This window comes from Hemicordylus capensis, chromosome 8, assembly GCF_027244095.1.
Source record: "Hemicordylus capensis ecotype Gifberg chromosome 8, rHemCap1.1.pri, whole genome shotgun sequence".
Lineage (NCBI taxonomy): Eukaryota > Metazoa > Chordata > Lepidosauria > Squamata > Cordylidae > Hemicordylus > Hemicordylus capensis.
This window is the reverse complement of record NC_069664.1, coordinates 22,471,869-22,497,609: the sequence shown is the minus strand read 5'-3', so window position 1 is coordinate 22,497,609 and position 25,741 is coordinate 22,471,869. Positions and strand designations below refer to the sequence as shown.

The 25,741-nt window shown below is 45.0% G+C and overlaps 1 protein-coding gene across 2 annotated transcripts in view; it reads right to left on the bottom strand.

Annotated features, from left to right (window-relative positions):
• KCNJ5 (potassium inwardly rectifying channel subfamily J member 5) overlaps window positions 1-25,741 on the bottom strand; it is a 39,024-nt gene that overhangs the window by 9,338 nt on the left and 3,945 nt on the right. Inside the window, exons 2-3 of one of the 2 annotated variants that reach the window (XM_053270232.1) lie at window positions 17,753-17,887; window positions 14,400-15,346 (exon numbers count right to left, since the gene is read on the bottom strand). In XM_053270232.1, coding sequence (XP_053126207.1) covers window positions 14,400-15,346; window positions 17,753-17,784 — 979 coding nt within the window. In that variant the 5' untranslated portion in view covers window positions 17,785-17,887. The remainder of the gene's footprint in view (window positions 1-14,399; window positions 15,347-17,752; window positions 17,888-25,741) is intronic. The other variant, XM_053270231.1, reaches the window with a different exon arrangement.

The following is a 25,741-nucleotide window of genomic DNA, read 5'->3' as shown; positions in this document are numbered from 1 at the left end:
AGTAAATCAGTACACATGGGAATGGCCACCTTCTGATGGTGCCAGGGGGACGTGCAGAGTATTCAGTTTTAATCGAAGCTTCACACAAGCCCAAAAAGCAATTAGTCAGGGGACCATACTTAGGGTTGATGGAAGCCACCATTGGCCCCTACGCCTTACAGTGAAGAACTTTGAACTTGGCTCTCAGTTGAGTGAAAGTTGTAACTTGGCTTTTCAAAAATATATATTCAGAAAGACTGATTGACAGCATCATCCCATGGCATATCTCATGACAAAAGATTTTGATTTCTGTTACAGGGTTGTTGGGGTTTTTTTTTCTGCTTTGAGTTCAGACTTTATCAAACCTAAAAATAAAATAAAGGAACATCAAAGAATCACAAGGCTGAAACTTCAATTGGAATATAACCTACTCCTTTCTTTCCATGGAGTCATACCTACAATAAAACTCTTTCCCCTGAACTTTGATTCACTGACACTGTGAGAATCCAAAGGGTACTTCATACAAGAAAGAAGGTATGTGAAATATACCAAGGTGGACTTTTGATCACGTATCAAAATATACCCTTAATTTGCAGAGAATATATACATGCATTCTAATTACAAATTCTGACATAAGAAGACCTCAGAGAATGAATGTGTGTGTGTGTGTGTGTGTGTGTGTGTATATGAATGAGAGAGAGAAAGAAAGAAAGAAAGAAAGAAAGAAAGAAAGAAAGAAAGAAAGAAAGAAAGAAAGAAAGAAAGAAAGAAAGAAACTGAACACACAGAAAAATAGGGAGCTGCCATATATCAAGTTAGACCCTTGATTGATCTAGTTCAGTATTGTCTATATTGACTGGCAGAAGCTCTCCAAGGTTTCAGGCAGGAGTCTTTCCTAATCCTATCTGGAGATGCCAGGTTTTGAACCTGGGACCTTTACAGGTAAAGTAGATGCTCTGCTGCTGAGCTACAACCCCATCTATAACACATGGCCCCCCAGACAGGATGGCAAAGGAGCCCGCAGTTTGCCTCCATCCTCCTTGCACACTCCCAGACAATCACAAACTTGTCTGGGAGCCAGCAAATGGGATGGAACTGACTGTGTGGGCTTCCTCTGACCCTGGAAGAACAGCCCGTGCCAGCCAATGGAAGGGAAGCCCATGGGAGAAGCTTCCTCCATTAAATCTAGTTTGGAGCTTAATCCCAATCCGGATGACACGGAAGAGGCAATGGACCCTCAGTTGGTTAAATGTAACTCATTAGAGACCAAGGGTTCATTCAGAGGTTTAGGCGCAAAATCGGATCCATGATTGGGTCCAGGAACCGCGGTTTTGATCAGTCTGACATCATGGGGAGGGAGACCTCAGGTTCCCCATTATTTCTGAAGGTGGCCATGATGTCCTGCCCAGTTAACCCTAGATCAAGTTACAAAGAGCACCACAGGCATTCCTCACATGGATGCACATAGCTGTGGACTTCACACCCTCATCACATATTAAAAAAGCTCAGATAGTAATAAGTCAACTTTGCATTTATATAACACTTCAGAGTTCTCAAAGCCTTTCACATCCATTGTTTCCATTATCCTCATGGCAACTCCATAAAGTAGGTCAGGTTATTAGCTTCATGTTGCGGAAGGGGAGGGCATAAGGTAGAGAAAAAGTGGTCTGCCTAAAGGCTGGTGAATAAGTGCAGGACAGAGCCAAGCTCTGAACTGGGTAGTTCCTGACTCATGAATCAGTGGGTAGTTCCTGACTCATGAATAATGTTATTCTTGTACGTTGAGCAAGTTACTTGGCACTCATTTCCCTCCCTCTAGGGAGATTCAATTCAAGCTTGAATTTGGCCAGGGGTGACTGGGCAGATGTGTTCCAAAGTTGAATCACTTGAATTGACCAGATTCAAGTCGAATCGATTCAACCTCGAAATGATTTGCACATCTCTGGTTACTTGGCACCCACTCCCTCCCTCTGGTTCAGCAGTGGCCAACAGAATCAAGGTTACATCTTGGTATTGACACGACATAATTAGTGATGTTCATTCTCTTCTTGGCTTGAATCATAATTAGGCGGCACATTGTGAACTAAACCCGAAAAAGAAAAGGATTTTATTGTATGCATCATTTGAAATAGGATGACAATAGCCTATTGTGAGCCTATTTCAAACTATCAAAATAAAAGCTGTCCTTTCACATAAGGGTTTGAATCTAGGTTTAAGTTTGGTAACTGTCATTACCATGATAATGTGTGCACCCATGCCAAGATTACCGATGTCAGTTTGTGTCCCAAGATGAATCTGAGATTCCTGCTTTGGTGTGGCAAGCTGTTAATATGCTTCAAATACATGCTGGGCAATTCCAAGGGTAACAGAATCAAGCATCTTAACACTTTTTCCATGACTGTAGCCATAAGCAAATTTTCAATTTGATATTGTATATGTCCACTGGCAAGAGAACATCTCCTACTATAAGGCCATATTTTTGATAAAACCCTTAAATATTATAGATATTTGGCTCTTTCACATGACCATATCTGGGGTGGGCTGAAGGGGAGGCATACCCCTCCCAGATGACCTGAACGCCTGGTTGGGTTTGCTTGCCCAACTCCCACACAATTGGGCTGCCACGTGCTCCAGATATAGAAATTTGTCTCTTGGGCCTGTTATTTGCAAATGTTTTCAGCATCACTAAAAACAATATGTCCATGGCTGGCGAATTGTCAACAAGGCAGAGGGTGGGTGGAAGGAATGCAAAAAAAAACAAAACAAAACCACACAGTATCTTCCTGAATGTCTGAGATGATGCAGACTCCATCATATGGAATGATGATTTAAGGTTAAAAAAAAAATCACACTCTCTAATGTTCTCTAATTGAATCAGCCAAGTCGTTCATTAAACAAATCAGACAAAGCTGAATGTGGGCAGGGAGCAGGCAGTCATTTGCCTTTTCAGCTCTGGCTGTTTTACTTTTATCGTCTCTTTCCCTCCCCTGTTAAGCAAAGACACCTCTTTGAGGTGGAAACTCACCAAGGAGGGTGATGTCACCAAAACACAATGCAAAGAAGGATATCGGGATGTGTCTACACTACCAATGTAAAGCCGTTTTTCGTCTGTTTAACTATCATAGTAGGAACTCAGGAGAGAGTTTGTCCCATAGAGACGTCTCCAAATATTCTCTGGATAAAAGTGTATATTCAGCACCAGCTTTTGGGGGGGCTGGGGGGTGGGGCGGTTTTTCTTTTCATACATCAGCATATGGCAGTAGCTTACATCTGACAATCAACATCTGACAACCTCTGACAGATGATCTGCAGTAACTACACATTTTATGCTCACTTCATTCATTCATTTAACCAGACAGTGAGAGCAAGTGGTGTTAACTCTACCCAATTCTTTTGTGTGAGGTGACTCAAGTTTTCTTTCTTTCTTTGATTTCTATACCGCCCTTCCAAAAAATGGCTCAGGGCGGTTTACATTAAAAATGACACTAAAATCAATGAACTGTTAAAACTGAAAACTGTAAAGACAACATAAATCCCTTATTAAAACTTTTGAAACAGTTTTTAAAACCCTGTAAAAGCAGACCAAACCTTTACGGTTTAAAAACAGTTTTAAAACCCTGGAAGGCCAGGCCAAACAGATAGGTCTTATGGAGAGGGCCAATAATGAACTCAGATTACGGATTTCTGCCGGGAGTGCATTCCACAGCCCAGGAGCAGCTACAGAGAAGGCCCGCCTCTGAGTTGCCACCAGACGTGTTGGTGGCAACTGAAGATGGACCTCCTCAGATGACCTTAATGTACAGTGGAAATCGTGCAGAAGAAGGTGCTCTCTAAGACAGACCTAGTGGATCATCATCAATGTGCATTTGCTTATCAGGATCTTGCTGGCTCTCTCCAGCATCCTCTGACCTACCCTTGGAGGATTCAAAGCTTTTTGCCTTGAGTTTCTTGGCAGAGTGGGTTACAACACTACAACTGTGTTTTAATATAGACATCATACATATAACACACGTCCTATTAGGCACGTAGGAAGCTGCCTTATACGGAGTCAGACTGTTAATCCATCTAGCTCAGTACACCTGCATTGTCTTCACAGACTGGCAGCGGGTCTCCAAGGATATAAGCAGGAGTCTCTCCCACCCCTACCTGGAGATGCTGCCAGGGAGTGAACCTGAGACCTCCTGCATTCAAGCAGGGGCTCTGCATAGCTCCACAGAGCGATGGCCCCATCCTCTAGTGGGAATAGCTCACAATAGACAGTACTTGGATGCAGTTATCCATTCAAATGCAAACCAGGGCAATCCCTGCTTAGCAAAAAGGACATGTTATGAACCCTACCGCAAGAGTAGCTCTCCTCTCATACAGTGTGTGTGTGTGTGTGTGTGAGAGAGAGAGAGAGAGAGAGAGTTCACAAATGCTGTTGAAAACTGGGACCCTTTTGAAGTTACCCCAGACACCATTGCTTCATTCCTCTTCATTAGGCCCTTGCGATCATAGCCGATATTGTAGCTCTTAATCCTAGTGACAGAAGTTCACACAGCAGCGGCAGAAATCATCCTAACAACTCCTCTTAATTGGTTGTCTGGGCACTCACTCTGAGAACTGTCTGGAACCGGCTGGCTGCAATTAAAATGCAGCAAGAAGGAGCCAGAGAGGAGAACTCCGCTTGCTCTGAGCAAGGAGGCATTGCTGTGACTGGGGGTGGTGGTGGGCAGGCATAACACACAATGCTCAGCGTCGCTCCTGCACCTCCTCCAGAGCATCTGCGATCAGGATGGCTAACATCTCATTTGGGAGTGGCTTGTGGATGCATGCTTCCAAATGTAGGCAAACAAATACAGATCGTTATGAGAGATTTCCCCAAAGTATATTCTCTCTTATTTCTGCAGTGAGAACAATTTAAGCAGGGAACGGAATATACCAGCCTCCTGGACTGGAGAGGCTTGATCAAAGTTGATTTCTTTTCCCCTGCTAACTAAGCAAAGAGGTACCTTTTAAAAGTGGTGATTCTCTTCATTTAGCAGGAGGAGAGCAACTGGCCCTGTCCATCCCCAGCACAGTATCTTCAGTGACTGTTGCTGGTATCTATCTTGTGTTTGTTTTTAGATTGTGAGCCCTTTGGGGACAAGGAGCAATATCTCTCTCTCTCTCTCTCTCTCTCTCTCTCTCTCTCTCCCCCCCCCCCCACCCCGCATAAGCTGCTTTGGGAGCTTTTGCTGAAAAATATATAAATATTCATCATCTTCGTATTTCAGCCATGTCAACTGGGTGAAATCCATATTTTCTCAGTTTCAGTTTTCTCTTTGTAGAATGAGAACAGTTGGCATTTTTCTGGAAAGGATCTGCGTTCTGCAGATAATTTAATCCACGTTGATAAAACTCCCCCTTCTCCTGCTCTTCCCTAGTTCTGCCAGGAGGACTTCGGGAAGAGAACTGATCTTGTAGTGACAAGCATGAATTGCCCCCTTTGCTAAGCAGGGCTTTCCCGGGTTTGCATTTGGATGGGCAATGGCATACGAGTGCCTCAACATATTTTTCTAAGGGGATGGATGGGGCTTTAGCTCAGTGGAAGAGCATTTGCATGCAGGAATGCAGGAGGCCCTGGGTTCAAACCCTGGCAGCATCTCCAGGCAGGATGGCGAAAGACTCCTGCCTAAAACCTTGGAGAGGCTCTCTGCCAGTCAGTGTGGCCCTCAAGCTGTTTTTGGACTACTACCGGTACTTCTATAATCCCCAGCTACAGTGGCCCATAGCTAGGGATTATGGGAGTTGTAGGCCAACATCTACAGGAGGGCCGAAGTTGAGCAGCCCTGGTGTAGACAGTAATGAGCTAGATGGATCAAGGGTCTGGTTCAGTAGAAGGAAGCATCCTACATTCCTATGCAGAGCATTTATACCAAATCAGGCCATTTTCTACAGTGATTGGCAGTGGGTCTCCAAGGTTCCGGGTGGTGGCTCTCCAACTGTAACCAGACCTCTCCAGAAGATCATAAAAGGCAGCAGGGTTCATGACAAAGGAGGTGCTCTCTTAAATAGCCTGGACCGAAGCCATTAAGGACTTTATAGGTAAGAACCAGCACTTTGTATTTCACCCAAAAACACATTGGCAGCCAGTGTAGTTCTTTTAAAATCAGTGTTATATAGTCCCTTTGTGTTCTCCCAGAGACCAATCTTGCAGCCGCATTCTGTACCAATTGTAGTTTCCGGACCATGTACAAAGGCAGTGCCACATAGAGCGCATTACAGTAGTCATGTCTGGAGGTTACCGGCATATATACCACTGTTTTAAGGTCATTCACCTCTAGACATGGATGTAGCTGATGTATCAGCCACCCAGTCCCACCGACCTCCGGTGATCCAGAAGGATACCACGGTTGATGGTATCGAAAGCTGCAGAGAGATCCAAAAGGAGTCACACTCCCTCTGTCGATAGCCAATTGAAGATCATCCATCAGGCCGACCAAGGCAGTCTCGACCCCATAGCCCACACAAAAGCCAGTTTGAAATGGGTCTAGATAATCTGCATCATCCAAAACTGCCATGAGCTGAGAGGCCACCACCCACTCAATCACCTTGCCCAACCATGGAAAGTTAGAAAAGGTCTGTATTAGCTGAGGGATTCAATGCAGCTTTCTTCAAAAATGATCTAATAATTACCTATTTAAGACAAGGAGGCATCCTGTCCTCCCTCAGAGAAGCACTTATATTTACCAGACCCTCTCTGATAATATAATTATCAGATGAGACAAGCTAAGTTGGTCAAGGGTCAAGAGAACAGGTTGTAGGATGCACAGTCCAGAGCAGTTTGTCCACTTCCTCAGGAGTCACAAACTGAAAATGATCCAATCTAATCCCATAAGAGGTGTTACTGGACACTTCCACAGCAGACTCTGCAGTAACTGTGGATTCCAGCTCGGCCTGAATGTGAGAAATTTTATCTGCAAAAAAGTCATTAAAAATGTCACAGCGAGTAATCGATGATTCCAAGTTAAAATTCAAGGGGAAGGGGTACACACTAGGCCCCTCACAACCCTAGACAACTCAGCAGGTCGCAGGTTTGCAGAAGCAATGACCTTTGGGGACCAAGATAATGAATTTACACAGATACAAGCTCCTTAATATCATTAGGCATCGGTACGTGGGTTCCCTTGGATGGAAGAGTCCATTTGTAAAACAAGATGATTTGGCCATGCTTTTAATTTCAAGGTTGTTATTGATAATGACTTCCTCTTGCACGTCATTAGCTGTGACTGAGCTGCTGGTAATGGAAGAAGCATTGCCTATAGGCAAGCACAGAATTCATTCTCAGTGTTCATGGTAGTTTTAGCCACATGGGAATCTGAGCAAATGTATGGGCCAGAAGAGGAAGAACATGCCCAAGCCAAGTATCTGCCATCTTCCGAAGCAACCACAGAGGAAGTCAAGGCAGATTTGGCAATGGCAGAAAACAATGATGTGTGTGTTTGCGTGCGTGCGTGTGTGTGTTTTCAGTGAGCTGCAATATTATTAACAATTACTGCATTATCCTTTTCCTTCACGTCAGGACCGTGATTAATGCAATGAAAAATAGCCGACAATCAAACCAGACATTAAAATGGAGAAATACAAAGGAGGTGGGGGAACCCTTCAAGAAGTGAAGAGCAACCCTTGGCCTAATGACCACAAGCATTCCATAATAGCTTCAAACATCCCAGCACGTTTCAACCAAAATGGAAAACAGCCATTGTCAAAGACACATCAAATATACAAGCAACAATTAATGCCGCTACTGAATAAAACGTTTTCTTAACATGTCAGAATGTCAGTATTGGAAGAAAATGTATTTGGACAGATCATTAACCTCTACAGGATTACAAGTTCTTTACTCCTCTTCCAGCAGCAATAAAGGAAGTCTGAAATTGCAGACTTCCTTTGAAGGGGATTAAGATCAGCTTGTCCTCTTGGGGAAAAGACAAGGCAAAAAACAAGTCCTCTACTGCTTCTTTCAGACTGCCTTCCCATTTTGGTTCATTTCTGTGGGAGAATTCCCAGAATTCAGTGCATAGAACTATCTTCAGTGTTCTACTCATTACCTTTTCAATTTTTCTGAAAGCTGAAAAAGACTCACTTCCTATTATGACATATATTCTGCTGTGTATTTCTCCCCACAGTAACCAGATGCCATTTCCCCCCAAGATCAGATCTCCAAAAATCCCAGTACAAGAGATATTGGATATTGGATATCTCCAGATAGGGCTGGGAGAGACTCCTTCCTGAAACCCCGGAGAACAGCTGCCGGTCAGTGTCGGCAATACTGGGTTAGATGGACCACGGATTTGACTTGGTAGACAGCAGCTTCCTGGGTTCCTATGACAATGTCGGGATGAACCAGGTCAAAAAGTGCAAACGTAGTCTACATCAGGCCTGCTCAACCTAGACCCCCAGCAGTTTTTGGACTACAACTCCCATAATCCCAAGCCAGTGGGCAGTAGCCAGGGATGATGGGAGTTGAAGGCCAGCATCTGCAAGAGGGCTGAAGCTGAACAGCCTTGGTCTACATACTGTATGGACTATTCTACTATGCTGTGTTTTATTGTTTTAAATTTTATGTTGCTTTTGCTGCTGTGAGCTGCCCTGAGCAGCACAGAGGGACAGGATATCTATCTATCTATCTATCTATCTATCTATCTATCTATCTATCTATCTATCTATCTATCTATCTATCTATCTGCAGCAGTTCTCAAGATTGGGAACAATGCCACTTTCCTCTTGTTTCCACCTTGACACAGTCGGAAATGCTTCTATGGCGTGGGACGGAAAACTGGATTAAGCCAGCTGCAAATCAGGCATTTTCTTTATATAATGCTTATATCCTTCTTTATGAGCTCTAGGCCAGTCTTCAGACTTACTTATGGGATTATGCTTCTCCACACCAACACCAACACCCCCTGACATTGGGGGGGAAAATATGTGTTTTACAAATGCATTTTCTTTTCTTTGTCCAGGCTGGCTCCCATAGCAACAGACAAGTTTTCAAGGTCCCACAAGTGGCCATTTTGTGCAGCCCCCAAGAGTGAGCTAATGGAAGTTGCAGGCAGAAGAAGATTTCCCCTCAGAACAGCCTCTGTGTGGCGTTGAGTGATTCTCTTTTCTTTTCTTTAAGGAAGAATTACAAGACAGGCAATTGTTCTGCAAATACACGACGCCTTCCCAATTTCCCTCTGTTTTCTGTTTTCCCTGCATACTGATATCTGCCACTTGTAAATCATGGTTCCTATTTTGTCCCCGTTTTTTGCCTTTAGAGACTACCTTGTCAACATTTTGTTCTGGTAATTGGCTACAGTTGCCTTCTTCAAGGTTCAGCCCATTCCCTAGGGTCTCTAGACCTTAAATCTCAGAGTGGGTGAGTAGATGCCATTTGCCTCTAATGCACATACATAAAGGAAAAGTGTGCCGTCTGGTTGGTGTCGACTCCTGGCTCCCACAGTGCTCTGTGGTTGTCTTTGGTAGAATACAGGAGGGGTTGACCATTGCCTCCGCCCGTGCAACCTGAGATGATGCCTTTCAGCATCTTCCTATATCGCTGCTGCCTGATAGAGGTGTTTCCCGTAGTCTGGGAAACATACTGGTGGAGATTCAAAACGGCAGCCTCTGGCTTGCTAGTCAAGTTATTTACATACACCAGCTTTAATACTAGGGTGGCATGGAATACATTTCATGTGCTAGCGTTGCTCATTTTGAACTATCGACAGCAGACTGTAGGATAATTATGTTTTTCTGGTGTATCAGAAGGAGACACATCTTATAGTCTTTTTGAACAGTGGGAGGCATAGGAAGCTGCCATTTACTGAGCCAGACTATTAGTCTATCTTGTTCAGCACTATTTACACTGACTGGCAGCAGCTCTCCAAGATTTTAGGCAGGAGTCTTTCCCAGCCTTACCTGGAGATGCCAGGGATTGCTTGCTTGATTGATTTTTACATTTATATCCTGCTGTTCCTTTAAGGAGCCCAGAGAAGTGTATATGGTTATTTTTATCCTCACAACAACCCTGTGAGGTAGGTTAGACTGAGAGTTAAGTGACTGACCCAGAGTCACCCAGTGAGTTCCATGGCTGAATGGGGATTTGAACTCAGATCTCCCTGGTCCTAGTTCACCACTCTAACCACTAGAAACTGGGACCATCTGCAGATGCTCTACCACTGAGCCACGACTCCAATTTCCCCCCACCCCCAATAAAAAATACATAAATCCTAGGAACTGTAATTTCTAAAGGTTCCAAACAATCTCTGTTACAGGAATATAGGAAACTGCCTTCTACCATGTTAGATCTTTGGTCCATCCAGCTCAGCATTGTCTATTGGGATCAGTTTTCGAGAGTTTCAGTCAGAAGTCTTTCCCAGATCTACCTGGAGAAGCCAAGGATTGAAATGACCACTGAGCGACAGTCTCATCTCATGACAGAGTAAATAAATTCAACATACAGCAGATAGTGTACCTCTTTAGCCGTGTGAAATGTAGGTGTATATGTATGGCAGTTACACTTGGTGTGGATTCTCAAAAAGGTAATGTTACATGTGTATTCCTATTTTCATCTGTGAAATGTTGAGAGCCTATGCAAACATGGAACCTGGCATCTGATGTGGTGTTTCACACACAGAAAACACCCCACAGAGACCAAGTTTCTAGCCCTGATGAACAAACAAAAAACACAGAAACAAAATAAGCATGAAATCTGATACATCTGATGGTTGTCTCTACTGGTCTCTATCATTCCCTTCCCTTAAAGTTCACCTCTCTTATTCCTCAAGCCCTTCTTTCTTTTCATTTCTCACATGCCTTATCCAACCTTTCCATAATCTGGATCCTGGAAGCAGAATACATTTTATAATTCAAAATGAGCAGATGTAGGAAACATTGATGATTGTGTATATTTTCCTCTGTCTACTCTGTTAGAAGTGTGGATTAGAATAAATCCTCCACACACTCAACTGAAATCTTAAAACCACTTAGAGCAGATCATTTCCTCATTTTTGTTCTTAAATTCAACTATTCTACAAGCTAATGTTTGTCATGCATGATATTTGGGGGGGTGTATATTTGCAGATGATTCTCAAAATCAATGCAAGAGGGTGGATTCTTATGCAACATAATGATGTACAAACATTCTGGATTAAGAGCCCCACCTGTTTGCACAGTCCCTATATGACATTAGAATCCACCTCAAACACCTCTTGGGCAATTTGGAAAATATCACTTTCTCCCTACTATTCCTCATGCGCCTTGCAAATAATCCAGACCAGATCTAGTTCTCATGACCACCCCAGTTATTTATTTTTAAGCCAAATCAACAACAACAACAAATACTTATATACCGCTTTTCAACAAATGTTTTCAAAGCAGTTTACATAGAGAAATAACAAATGGATAAATAAGAATGCTCCCTGTCCCTGAAGGGCTCACAAGCTAAAAATAAACATTAGATAGGCACCAGCAAGCAACAGTTACTGGAGGTCCTGTGCTGGGGGTGGATAGGGCCAGTTACTCTCCCCTTGCTAAATAAAGAGCATCACCACGTCTAAAAGGTGCCTCTTCGCCCAATTAGCAGGGGTCATCAGTATTATTTATTTGTTTGTTTGTTTATTTACACAGTCAGGCAGGTGTTATTGACTGGTTTGTTTTATCCAGACATCGAGTCCTTCCCAAGGACCTGGGATGGCTGAATTTTATTGTCAATTGTTATAGATATCGTCGCAGAATATAGGCTGTTCCCAGTAAAGCTGCTTTTTGTAATTGGCTGATGGCGATTTCTGTGGCCCCGATGGTGTTGAGGTGCTCTTCAAGGTCTTTTGGAACTGCACCAATTATTATTATAATTATATCGGTATTGTTATCATGTTTTTAGTGGCATGATTGGGAGCAAGAACAAATTAATCATATGCAAAGGTGAGAAAAGGTGTAGCATGAACGTTGAGCAAGTTGCCATTAAGTGCTGAGGCATTATCCGCCTTAAAACCGTTCTCAAAACAAATAAAACCGTTCTCAAAACAAATTATTAAAATTAATTCTAATTAAAAGCCTGTGAGAACAGGTGAATCTTGAGATGCTCTTCTTCTATGCTTCTATGCTATGCTATGCTATGCTAGAGGGTACAATTATTGTACCCCATTTTGACCAAGGGGAATTCACAACTCTCTCCCATTCAGAACTTGAGGCCTAGCAACCTGCAAGTTTTGGGCTGCTTGTGTGCCAAATTTCCACTTTCTGGATGGCCTAGAAATGCCTTCACCATTTGGAAATGCCTTCTGAATATACAGAGCTGGCCTGTTATCCCCCCCGGAAACCGGTCTGGCATTCCTCTCGGCTCAGCTGTGCCCGTGTGCTTCCCAGCTGGGCAAATGTCTCTGCGCTAACCCTGAATTCCCCTGTTGGGATTTTCACAAAGGAAGCTTGGCATGCCTGGATACCGGGGGCGGGTCATTCCAGCATGTTCCTGATGGCTGTCAGCTTTCTTGCAGAAGATGGCAAAACCCCGTAGAAATCCCTAACCAATATAGCCTCTTGAAAGCACAATGCAGCCACATAGCTGTCAGTGCTAACAAAGATTCAGAGCAAGCCTGGTTTGTATTTCCTACCTTTCTGCATCCGCATGCAGACATTGTCTGCATGTGATGGAGAAAACTAGAGCAGACTAGTCACATTCCCCAGGCCTCCTCGCGTTAGCCACTCGTCTGCAGAGGACAGTGCTAATTGTCAGGAGAGTTCATTTTATTATATAATATTATTATGCCAGGATATTAGTTGCCAGAGCTTGGAGGTAGATTCAGCTACCAATAACAGATGTCTGGGAGCAGAGACTGCAAAATCAACCCCATCCAAACATCGTTGGGCATAGAGAACCAAGGCCAATGGATAATTTGTACATGATTAGAATCCACTTATGACATCCCGGAATTTGGGGAGGAGAGCTGGTCTGGTGGTAGCAAGCATGCTAAGCAGGGTCTGCCTTGGTTTGCAATTGGATGGGAGATGAAATATGAGCTCTGTAAGTTATTCCTCTTAGGGTATGGGGGCCTTAGTGGAATTGCATCTGCATGCTTGCATGCAGAAGGTCCCAGGTTCCCTCCCTGGAAGCATCTCTAGGTAGGGTTGTTCTAGCTTGCCGTTTTCCTCATGAGAAAGCAACATGATGCAGTGCTATTAAGCAGCAGGCATCGAGAAGCTGTTGAGGAGAGTTCTGAAGAGGCACAAGATTTTTGATCAAACTCCCGCAGGCAACCCCTCATTTCCAGGGCTTCACAACTCAAATGCCCTAGTGGGCCAGAACCATCCACAGCTTGGCGTGCAGGGGCCGAGGTCAATTTTAGCACATTATTACATTCAAATTAAAAATATTACTAGTTACTTGTGGATCTATTCCCCCTGTCAATGGACCCAAACCAAGGATATTGGCCAGAAAATGGGCCCTGTCCCTGCTCAATCAATGGAGCCTCTGGAGTACATGCCAGCCCTAAACAAATGCCAAGCCCTCTCCTCTCCCTAAATTGTCGTTGCTTTCAGGCTGTAATCCTAGACATGCTTACATGGGAGTAAGGCTGACCAAGGAACATATTTCCAAGAAAACATGCATAGGGGGGCGTTATAAGGCAGTTTTCAGCTCCTGTGTTGCTGCAGGATACTTGGAGGCCAGTAAAACAGTCCCTGTGGGCCAAATCCAGCCCCTGGGGCCTTATGTTGTACAATCTTGATAGCCCAAGGGCCCTTTCACACTTCATTCACAGGCAAACTCAGATTTGTCAACCACAGGTGCACTCTTTAGGAAGCTGCCGCCAGTCACAGCCCCTCAATGATTCTACCTGCATGGTATATATGCTTCACATGTAACATTCTTAGGTGTGTGATTTTTTAAAAATGTAGTATGTGAATTGGCCCCATGATACTCGACAGTGACCCATTAAATCTCCTGTTCCGCTGCTGAAACAAGCAAAAATCAGCACAGGGATTGGCATAGTTCCTGTGTGGCTTCCAGGTGTGGGATACTCATTCGACTCCTTCATTCAGAATGACCTCTGACAGCAAGAGGAATGGTTGTAGCTCAGTATCTGCTTTGCATGCAGAAGAACCCAGATTCAATCCCAGTAGGGCTGGGAAAGACATCTGCCCATAACAAAGGAGGCACTGTAAGCAATAATGACTAACACTAATTCATAGGTTACTGACCTTGGGTCCCTAGATGTCGCCAGATTACAACTCCCATCATCCCCCTCCAGGGAGGCCATTATGGCAGGGGATGATGGGAGTTGTAGTCCAACAACATCTGGGGACCCAAAGTCCTAGACAGATCTAGACAAACCCATGTTCTGACTCAGTATAAGGCAGTCTTCATATGTTCACTTCAGCCAGTGTTAGTGTTGATAGTATCGGTATTGACATTGCCTTACCGGTGGCTTCCACCATCCCTTCCAAAATGACCACGATTTCAAACTCCTCTTTCTCCAGCTGAGCACGGGACATCTCCCAAAAAGGGCTCTTCTCATTGATTTCATGAGAGATGATAAGCGGCGACACCAAAAACAGCCTGTCATCCCCAGTGTCAAACCCCACATTAATGTCCGTCTGGTTCAAGGGGATGAATTCCCCTTCTTTGGTCTGTTTGGATTTTATCAGTTTCGCCCTAATGGAAGCCTCGACTATGTGGGAATTCCTCAAGTCTCCGACCCGGAACATGAGACACAACTTCTCATCCCTTATAGAAATCACAGCATTGTTGGAAAACATGAGGGTCTCTGCCCTCTTCTTTGGTTGGCTGATCTTCACAAACATGCATCCCACCATGAATGCATTGACAATGGAGCCCAGGATAGCCTGAACCAAAAGCAAGATGATACCCTCAGGGCATTTTTCAGTGATGACCCTGTGGCCATAACCAATGGTGGTCTCTGTCTCAATGGAAAACAGAAATGCTGAGACAAATCCACTGAGATTGTCCACGCAAGGGATCCAGTCTTCATCTTCTGCATGGTCTAGGTCTCCTCGGATGTAGGCAATGAGCCACCAAATGAACCCAAAAAACAACCAAGTGATAGTGTAGACCATGGTGAAGACAAGAAGGTTAAAGCGCCATTTGAGGTCCACCAAAGTAGTAAAAAGGTCACTGAGATATCGGTAAGTTTCCTGGACATTTCCGTGGTGCACATTACACTTGCCACTCTTTTCCATGTAGCGTTGGCGTGGCTTCTTGATTTCTGCTGCCAGCAGACGTGTTCGATCGGTGGCAATTGGGATATCATCCCGGGCTTGTTTGGGAATCTTCTTGGACTCTCTTGGAGTGACACCAATTTCCATGTCCTGGCTCATGAAGATTCTAGAATCTCCAGCCATGGTTGGGCTAGATAAAAGAAAAAGAGACATAACTGAAGACCAGAAGAACCCTTGAGTCACAAAAAACTTCTCTTAGCAAAGGTCCCATGTTCAATCCCCAGAAATTCCAAGTAGGGCTAGGAAAATCATTAACAATAAAAATGTTAGAAGTCAATGCAGGCATATCAGTTATGTGTCCATGTAATGGTCTAAAAATCGATCCTAGTATTGAGTGCTTTAATAAAAATAGTGCAATAATGAATATTTCAAATCAACCAAATAGTCACTACAGAGTGTGATTATTATACAATAAATTAAATAAAAATTTCATTGCCAATAGAGGCAGACACATTTTAAATGCATCTTTTATGTTTCTTGTTATTTTTGCCATAGTGGCATATACATATATTCTATTTGCTCACTCAAAAAGTTATTAAACCAAATATCAAATTATTTCTTTGCAGTAACAATAATACTGTATTGTATTTACCACAACTGTGCAGTGTATGAACCTGAACAAACCTTTACTGTTGTCTCTTATGTGTTTCCATTTAGAATTGCTTTGTCTCCCTAGCTTTTGGAAGTTTAGCTCATTGAAGAGCCATCATTTCTTAGTCATCATTTGTCTGGACCATATAACCAAGCTTTTTAGATAACAGGAGATAGGTGCAAATGATGTATTTCCTCAAGTATCATCTTCAGCAAACAATGATCTTTTACAGGTACCAAAGATACATTGCATCTGTTAATGGAATCCCTTTGTTCCACTGATAAACAGAAAGATGGAGCAAGAACCCACCAGGAAACCTATCACTAATCTTGAAGAAAAGGAAAAGAAATCTCCTATGAAGAGCTGCTTATCAGCTTCTCAGGGCATCAGAGAGAGAAGGAAGCAAAGTGTTCTGTGATATACATGTATTGCAAATCCTATTAAAGCCTATCCAAGTCTGTTAATTCTCTATCTTTGATCTTCTCATGGCTTTATGGATGGGGCAAGATGAAGCAACACAGTTGGGAGGATGCACTTTGGGAGACACAAACACTGAAGGACAGAAGAACCAAGAGCAGATGTAAGATGCCGGAGGAAAGATCAAGGAGGAAATGGCCTGGTTCACACAATCATCAAAATCAGGGTTGCTGCTGGACTACTCACCTTTGCCTAATTGTGTGGACTCACAAAAATCCCTCTGGTCAAGGTTGCTCAAAGCAGGGTAACCCAGTTTTCCTACCCTACCCACAAGCACGAGTGTCCCACAACTCCTTTTTTGGAATGCTGGTAACCTCCAGGCTTGACAACTGTGATGCACTCTACATGGGGCTGCCTTTGTATATCATCTGGAAACTACAATTAGGGCAGAATGTGGCAGCCAGACTGGTTTCTGAACAATCCAAAGAGACCATAGAACTAGGGGTATGCACAGAACCAGATACTGGACCCGGCCAGTTTGGTCTGGCACCTCCTCGAACCCCCCGCCCCGGTTTGGTTCAGTCCTGGGGGTGGGGGTGGTGTTCACGGACATTTTCTGGTTTAAAAAAAAGTTTTTATTTTTTCTAACTTACCCCCTCCAGGGGGGTTCTTTGAGACTGTGTGTGGGGGGGGGTCCATGGAGGTTCCCCCTCCCACTGCTGGCCTCCCTGCCTTCCAAAGCCATCCCAGTCAGTCATTCTTCGGCTTGTTCAGGCCTTTCCCCCAGCGCGGCAGCCATTTTGGAGGTGGCCACGCCTGCACCATGGACCTCTGCGTGGCCTGGGCATGACCAGGCATGCTTGAAGACTTGGGGTCGAGCCGAACCACCCCGATTTGGCTTGACCCCGGACTGAATCCACTTGGGAGGATCCGCGAACATTTTCCGACTTTGAACCGGTTCGGATTCGAACCTGTTTATACATCCCTACCTATAACACCAATTTTAAAAGAACTACACGGGCTGCCATATGTTTCTGAGCAAAATGTGAAGTGCTGGTTATTACTGATAAAGGTCTTAACAGCTTGGGTCCAGGGTATTTAAGACAGCACCTCCTTTGCCATGAACCCTGCTACCTATTGAGATCATCTGGAGAGATCTGGTTACAGTTACCACCAGCTCGTTTGGTGACAACTCAGAACTGGGCCTTCTCTGGGGCCGGCCCAGGTCTTTGGAATGAGTTCCCTGCTAAAATAAGAACATCATCTTTGTCTGCTTTTAAAACAACCCGCAATATGCACCCGTTTTCTCGGGATTTTAGTTAAAGGTAATTTTCAGCAGTTTAATTGTTCTTGCTCTGTAAAACTATTTTAATGTTTTTATTCTAGATAGATAGGACCAACAACTGCAACTTAATTATGGTAGAAACTTAGAAATGTTTCTAACTGTTTGGACTGGGTTAACATCTTGTCTAACGGGTAAATACAGTAAAGGCCAGCCCAGTGTATACATCATGAAAGACTCCTTACCTCAATACGAGAGGCAGTGTAGTACAATACATAGGATGTTGGCTTTGATCCTGGATGCCCTGAGTTCAAATCCCATCTCACTCTTGGATGTTCTGGGTAGCCTTGGCTTAGTCATTTCCTTTTTACCTCAGCTGGCTGCAAAACAGGAGCAAGAGATGGCAAAAAATAAGCAGAATGTGGCAAAGTTCCTCTATGCCAGGAGCGGGCAAAATTGGCCCTTCAGCTGTTTTGGACTACAACTCCCAGCATCCCCAGACATAAATTATTATAGCTAGGGAAGATGGGAGTTATAGTTCAACAACAGCTGGAGTTTGTTCACTCCTGCTTTATGCATTAACGATGGTCCTCTCTCTCAAAACTACTACTTGAAAATTTAAAGAACACACAGTAAAAAGATGTACAGACATAGGAAGCTGCTATACCCTCTTGCCTATATAGGAACATAGGAAGCTGCCATATACTGAGTCAGATCACTGGTCCATCTAGCTCAGTATTGTCTACACTGACTGGCAGCAGCTCTCCAAGGTTTCAGGCAGGGGTCTTTCCCAGCCCTATCTGGAGATGCTGCCAGGAATTGAACCTGGGACTAGGGAAGTGCACAAAACTCTTCCCCCCCCGATTTGGTTCAAATCCAAAATTGATCCGAACTGGACCGGACCAGTTTAGTTTTGCCTCCCTCCGGACTGAGGATCGGCTCAGCTCAAATTTGAACCGGTTTGATCCCGGTTCAAGGGAGTGGGTGGCTTCCTTAAGTGATATATTAGTCAGTAAATCTGAAGTACTTACTTCAGGTGTTCACCATGGGGGGGGCGGGCTGTGGTGACCACGGGGGGCAGCAGTGGTTGCGGTGGCTCCCCCTACCCCAGCCAGCCTCCCCGCAGAGGAGTTCAGCCTGGTTCAGCCCATTTTGAGCCCAGTTCAGCCCTCTGACCATACGGCGGCCATGTTTTTGGCCTCCATGCTTGCGCACGAGCCATTTGCACGACCTGGTTCGGTCCGAGGTCAAACCTTTGAACCGGACTGCTTTGATTTTGAACCGGCTCACTTCTTCCTACCTGAGACCTTCTGCATGCAAGCAGACAATGTACTACTGAGCTGTAGCCCCATTCCAGAACAAACTGGGGGAAATATTTACAGCAATGAGACAAATGTTTTTTACAAGTCTGCCATCCTGTTCTAACGCTGCCAGGACTTACAAGTTATTTATTAGCTGATAGATAGATAGATAGATAGATGGATGGATGGATGGATGGCTGGATGGATGGATAGATAGATAGATAGATAGATAGATAGATAGATAGATAATTATTATTATTATTATTATCATTATTAATAATATCCTGCTTTAAAGTTCATATCACAGCTCCTTCTGAAACCTTACAACATTTCAAATCCTCTCCAAAATATTTCCGAGGTATCCTGCCTACTGCTAAACGTTAAAGATGTCTCAGCAGCCTCCACGGCCAAATCCAAGCAAAGCAGGTCTTAATGCAAGAGAACTGTGAAATTTCCGGGTTTTTGCAATCATAAGCTTCGGTGCTCCTATCAAACGAATTACCTAATAAGACGTGTCAATCTAGCAGAGTATTTTATTCTGCTCAGGAAAATGCATGGGTGGCGGCGGGTGGGGGAGAGGGACTGAATTAATGGCATTCCTATGTCGGCATCAGGAGAATCAGCGCAGCAGACATCAGATTGTAAAAGCAGGGGGCTCCTCTCTCCCGGCAGGCTGGAGTCTGCCAGTGCCAGTGAACAAGTCACATGGAGCACCCCGTGTTAAACAAGGCAAGGGAGAATAAAGATGTTGCTTTTGTATATACAGCCACTTGCTCCATGAGGACAGGCTGCCGAAAGCGGCAAACAGGGAGGTGAGAGTTCGGGGGGTGGCTCCGTTATCAGCCCTGCCAAGAGGCTTTTATCGAGCTGCTCCATATCGTCTGGCTTTGGCTCACATGCCATTGAGATGGGAAGGACCTTAAGAGGAGGCATCGAAGCTGAGGGCGAAGGAGCTAAATGCAGCTGGAGTCACTACTGCCCTTTTCCTTGAAAAATCTTGGCTCACCGTATTGACCCAAATAGAAGATGACTCTGAATTTAAGACGGCCCCCTTTAAACATACCGGTTACATACAGATTGTACCTGCATGTACCCCAAAGGGAGAAGGCTCTGAATTTAAGACAAACCCCCAATTTCTAACATCACAGAATTTGGGGGGGGGGGCATAGTCTTGCGTTCAGGTAAATATAGTCTGAGCCCAGGGCCTCTCAGCGGCGGGGCATGCTTCCCCACCCCCTGAGCAGAATCATCATTGGGAAGGGCAAAATGCTCCTGAGCATGTGAAGAGTGTCTTGCCCTTAATTTATAATTTGTGCAACAGAAGGATGGTTTTGTGGCCATGGGGCAGTGGTTACCTTGGGAAAATACAAATTGTACTGTTTGGTATCTTACTTCCATTTCTGGTGCTGTAACCATGACTGTTTTTTCTCCTTTCCCTGCTTTATGGAGGAGATCCGGCCTTGTGGTAGCAAGCATGAATTGGCCCCCTTTGCTAAGCAGGGTCCACCCTGGTTTGCATTTGAATGGGAGACTACATGTGTGAGCACTGTAAGATAAACTCCTTAGGGGACGGGGCCATTCCGGGAAAAGCATGTTCCAAGTTCCCTCCCTGGCAGCATCTCCAAGATAGGGCTGAGAGAGACTCCTACCTGCAACTTAGGAGAAGCTGCTGCCAGTCTGTGTTGGCAATACCGAGCTAGATGGACCAATGGTCTGACTCGGTATAAGGCAGTTTCCTACGTTCCCATGACCACAATAAATACATTGATTGATTAATTTTAAAATGAGCACACTTGAAGTTGCCTTGTGTTGAATCAAACCATTAATCCATCTAGGTCAGAATTGTCTACGCCAGCTGACATCCAGACTATTACTCAATAGTATTCCTCACAAGTTACTCCAAAGGACTCCTTATTTCCAATAGGACTACTCAGTCAGGATGGCCCACGTTATTGAAAAAAGACAGTTCTTCTCCTTCTGCTAGATAAAAGAAAGAGCCACCAATTTAAAAGGTGCCTCTTTGCCCAGTTAGCAGGGGGGATCCCCAAGCACAAGAAGGCTTGGAGAGAGTTCCCTGCCCCAAAGGGTTTACAATCAAAAAAGAGGCACCAGCCACTGAGAGGGACAGTATGCCAGGTAGCCTGAAGAGGGACAATTGCTAAACAGAAGAGAGACCCCATTTTCAAAGCTGCCTCCGACTCCGACTCGTGATGCCCTCCCCTTTCCCACCCTCCCAGTATCATTCCTATTCAGAACGTAATCTTGGCTCAGCAGAGGAGTAATGAAAACTGCTTGCATTTCATCTGCTGAGGGTTTTTGTTACCTTGGCAGTAACACTTGCGAACAGCAAAGAGGGGAATTAATGCCAGCACACAATGGAATCCCTCAAGGGCTGCATGATATACTTACTGAGAGAAGTACAAAGGGGATTGATTGGCCATAGTTACTCACTAAAGCAAGAAGACAGCCTCACTGCCTTATAATCACACTCTCGCTGATGGACTCTCTGTCATGTATTTGTCTTGGAAATTCAGTAGCAATGGAGGGAAAGAGGCACGTAATGCTCACACACATACAGTTGTTCTATTATTGGCCGGGCTAGAGTGCCTCGAACCCTTTCCCCCTCAGAAACAATGGTGTGAAATGGCTGCTGAGGAAACGAAAGAGTTTTAGACACCTTCTCCCTCAGAAGCAGAAGGGTGTGTGACAGTCTCGAGGTAGTATTCTTCGAGCTGAGACACTTCCCAGTCTTTTTGTTCAGGTTCTCCTTCCCCACTCCTCACCACTGAGTTTCATTAACTCCGCCAACTTACTTGTCTGTTAACTGCGCTCTGAGTCAACAGATATTCCACCCCACTAAGACGAAGTTACATTGTGGCAATTTGGGGTGGAGGGTTGCCGCCTTAGGATTTTTTATACAGGTGTGTGTGTGTGAAAATGACATATCTTCAGGTTAGCATAAGTCTGTGGGTACCTCCCTCTTGCCACAGGGGCTCCAGTTATTTGTCCACACGGTCCATAACCAGATCTTTCAGAAACAGAGACCCCTATGGAATGTTTCCTGAGTTTCTCCATCAGCTTTGGAGAAAGCAATAGTGCCCACAGAAAGCCCTTTACCTCGTACTACAAGGAGTGGCTTAGATGCATTATCAGGAATATAGGAACACAGGAAGCTGCCTCCTACCATGTCAGACCCTTGGTCCATCTAGCTCGGTATTGTCTGCTCAGACTGGCAGCGACTTCTCCAAGGTTGAAGGCCGGAATCTCCCTCAGCCCTATTGTGAAGATGCCAGAGAGGGAACGTGGAACCTTCTGCATGCATGCAAACAAATGCTCTAATCCTGAGCTACATCTCCGTCCCCTAAGGGGAATATCTTACAGTGCTCACTCATGTAGTCTCCCATTCAAATGCAAACCAGGGTGCTCCCTGCTTAGCAAAGGGGACAATTCATGCTTGCTACCACGAGACCAGCACTCCTCCCAGACCAGCTCTCCCATTCAGTGGCCAACATATTATGCTTTCAAATGACTTGCTGGGGCTTCTGTGCACATTTTTTTAAAAAAGCCCTGGCGGTGTTACACAAGAGTGCACATGTACAACTCTCTACAACAGCATCAGTGCTGTTGGTTGTAGGGTTATGGGGGGTGGAGTCATAATTTCATATTCATTCACCTGCCAACCAAACCACCGCCACAAAGAACACATTACTAAGCTAACCATGATTAAGCCTGGAGTTGTCAGGTTAACCTGTTGAAATCCTTTGTGCACCTGGTCAGCAACAAGTTTCCCTGCAGGGCTACTTTGTGAAGGGGAGAGAGGAGGGTTGGGTCAGATTTTCAGTCACCTGCAACCCAAATGGATTGCCAGTTGCGGTCCAACCACCTTTTCTCCCTAAGTTGGCAAATGAGGGGTCAGGAGAGCCGGATTTGGCCCAGGGCTTGCAGCTCCTAACCCTGTGTCATCTGTAGCTCCAACAGCGCAGACAGGGAACTGAAGAACTGTAATATAAAATGAACCTTGGAGGTAGAGGAGGAATCATGGATTGCCATCTGCCAGTTACACTCCCGAAATGGTGCACACAAAGCTGCCTCCTACTGAGTCAGACCTTTGGTCTGTCTAGTCCAATGTTGCCTACACTGACCGGCAGCAGCTTTTCAGAGCTTCAGACTGTGGTCTTTCCTAGCTCAGGGATTGAACCTGGGATGTTTTGCATGCAAAGCAGATGCTCTCTCACTCAGCTACGACCCCTCCCAGAGCATGTCCTCAGGACACATGCTACAGCCACCTTACTGAAGCCAAGCAGGTCTTGGTATTTGTGCCTGCATGTATTCCACCTTTGGGGATGGGGCCACAGCTCAGGAATAGAGCATCTGCTTGCATGCAAGAAATACCAGGTTAACTCCCTGGCAGCATCTCCAGGTAGGGCTGAGAAAGACTCCTGAGTTTACACTCGGAGAGCCTGCTGCCAGTCAGTGTAGACCAGGTCTCCACAATCTAAGGCCTGGGTGCCAGATCTGTCCCACAAGGACTTTTTTTTGGCTGGCCCTGAGGTAGGAATAGCCTGCAGCAAGAGCCATGAACAGCAGGAGCCAGGAAGAGCTCTAGGAATGAGGCTTGCAGCCTGAACGTAACTGTGACTGAGGGAGAGGATAGGATGTGGTATTTGTTTGGGGCTGGCTCCATAAGTAACTAATAATTGCTTCCATAAATATTTTTTAATAATTAAGGTTAATGTAATAACGCACTGAAAATTGACCTTGGCCTCTGCATGCCATCATTTGTGGTTGATTCTGGCCCACTGGGGCCTTTCAGCTGTGCACCCCTGGTACAGACAGTACTGTAGATGGACCAATAGGTCTGACTAAGAACATAAGTCCCTTATGTCCCTGTTTCATGGAAGGCAGATTTTGAAAGAGCAGAGGCATCGTGTGCTGGTGGTTTCGCCAGATCCCCGCTCAAGTTCCCACGACTCAGTCAGGCAGACCCGGCACAACTGATGACCTGCAAAGGTGCAGATGGAATGAGTTGGGTCCTGAAAAAGCAGATGTCCATCGGATCCACAAAGGCAACACGCTCACAGCCTGTGATTCTGTAGGAGTTTGTTGCCCATCACCATCTGGAAAGCATGTCAGAACACCTGAGGTTCTCGCTGCTTCTCTCAGCTCACCAATCCTCCTGGGCTACCAATCTCTTGACAGCAAAATCTCCTGTGGGATTCAGCACAGCCTGTTCTGGTCACATGGGGGAAGCCAGAGAAGCAAGTCCCGCCATAGGCATCTAATTCCTTTAGTGTTGCACAACGCATCCCTTATACAGGTCATTTTCTCCAAACCAGAGGATGGGATACAAGCAACGAAAGAAGAATGGTTGTCTCCGTGCTCTGCTTTTCGGTTTCCTAGACACATCTGAGAGGCCACGGTTGGGAAAAGGACAAATAAAATTTCCCGCTGCCGTGATTCAGTAGAGTTCATCTTAAGTTCTTTAACCAATTACAGCAGACAGATAACTGTAACTGTTTTCACAAGAAGCTGCCGTCTACTGAGTCAGGCCATTGATCCATCTAGCTCAGAATTGTCTACACCAGGGCGGCTCAACTTTGGTCCTCCTGCAGATGTTGGCTTACAATTCCTATAATCCTGGGCTATTGGCCACTGTGGCTGGGGATTATGGGAGTGGTAGTCCAAAGACAGCTGGCGGGGCCTAAGTTGAGCAGGCCTGGTGTACACTGGCTGGCAACGGCTTCTCCAAGGTTGCAGGCAGGAGTCTCTCCCAGGCCTACCTGGAGATGCTGCCAGGGATTGAATGCAAAACAGATGCTCTACCATTAAGCTTCAATCTTGCCATATAGGTTACATAGGAAGCTGCCTTATCCCAGGTCAGACCATTGGTCCATCTAGCTCACGACTGTCTACACTGATTAGCAGGGGCTTTCCCAGGTCTCAGGCAGGACTCTCTCCCAGCCCAAGCCAGAGATGCTGCCATGTTTTAAAGCTGGGACCTTCTGCATGCAAAGCAGATGCTCTGCCACTGAGCTTATCACAGCCCCATCCCAATTTCCATGAATGCCTACAATGAAGGCAACAATTTACATCCAGCAACACTCATGCATGACTGTGTTTGTGCAGCCAGTTGCAACCTGTGTCTGTGGTATCCAATATACCTTTCAGATTGGCTTTCATTTTTAAGTTTCTAGTCCTCAAGGGTAAACATAAAACAATAGAAAGCAGCAGTTGCAAAAAGGTGAATTTGCAACAAGGTGAATCTGCAAAAAGTTGAAAAAAATGAACTGAAATGATTGTGATGAGGGACCATGTCACTCTTCTTCACATTGGTGTCCCTCCTCATGGATCCAGATCCCCCTTTTGCATGCCCACCTATATCATTTGCGCTCTGTTTTCTTTCACAGTTCTTTGAGCCCTACTTTGCTGCTCTGGGAGCATATCTGAGAGAACGTGGGCAGCAATTTTGTCTCAGACTGTTGTGACTTTGCCTGATACCAAATGAGCTTATGCATAATCAAACGTGATTGATTTGATTGTTCAAATAATGTTTATCTCTCTTGTGGAAGAGAGACAGCGTGGTGTAGTGGTTAGAGTGCTGGACTAGGACCGGGGAGACCGGAGGTCAAATCCCCATTCAGCCATGAAACTAGCTGGGTGACTCTGGGCCAGTCACTTCTCTCTCAGCCTAACCTACTTCACAGGGTTGTTGTGAAAGAGAAACTCAAGTATGTAGTACACCGCTCTGGGCTCCTTGGAGGAAGAGCGGGATATAAATGTAAAAATAATAATAATAATATCCATCATATATTCTGTTCATGGTTCTACAAGATGCTGGATTTAGCTCTGGGGGCCTTGAGACTTTTGGTTCTTCATGTAAACATATTAATAGGTGCCTAAGTTTGCTCAATTTCTGGAAGAGGAAGAAGAGTA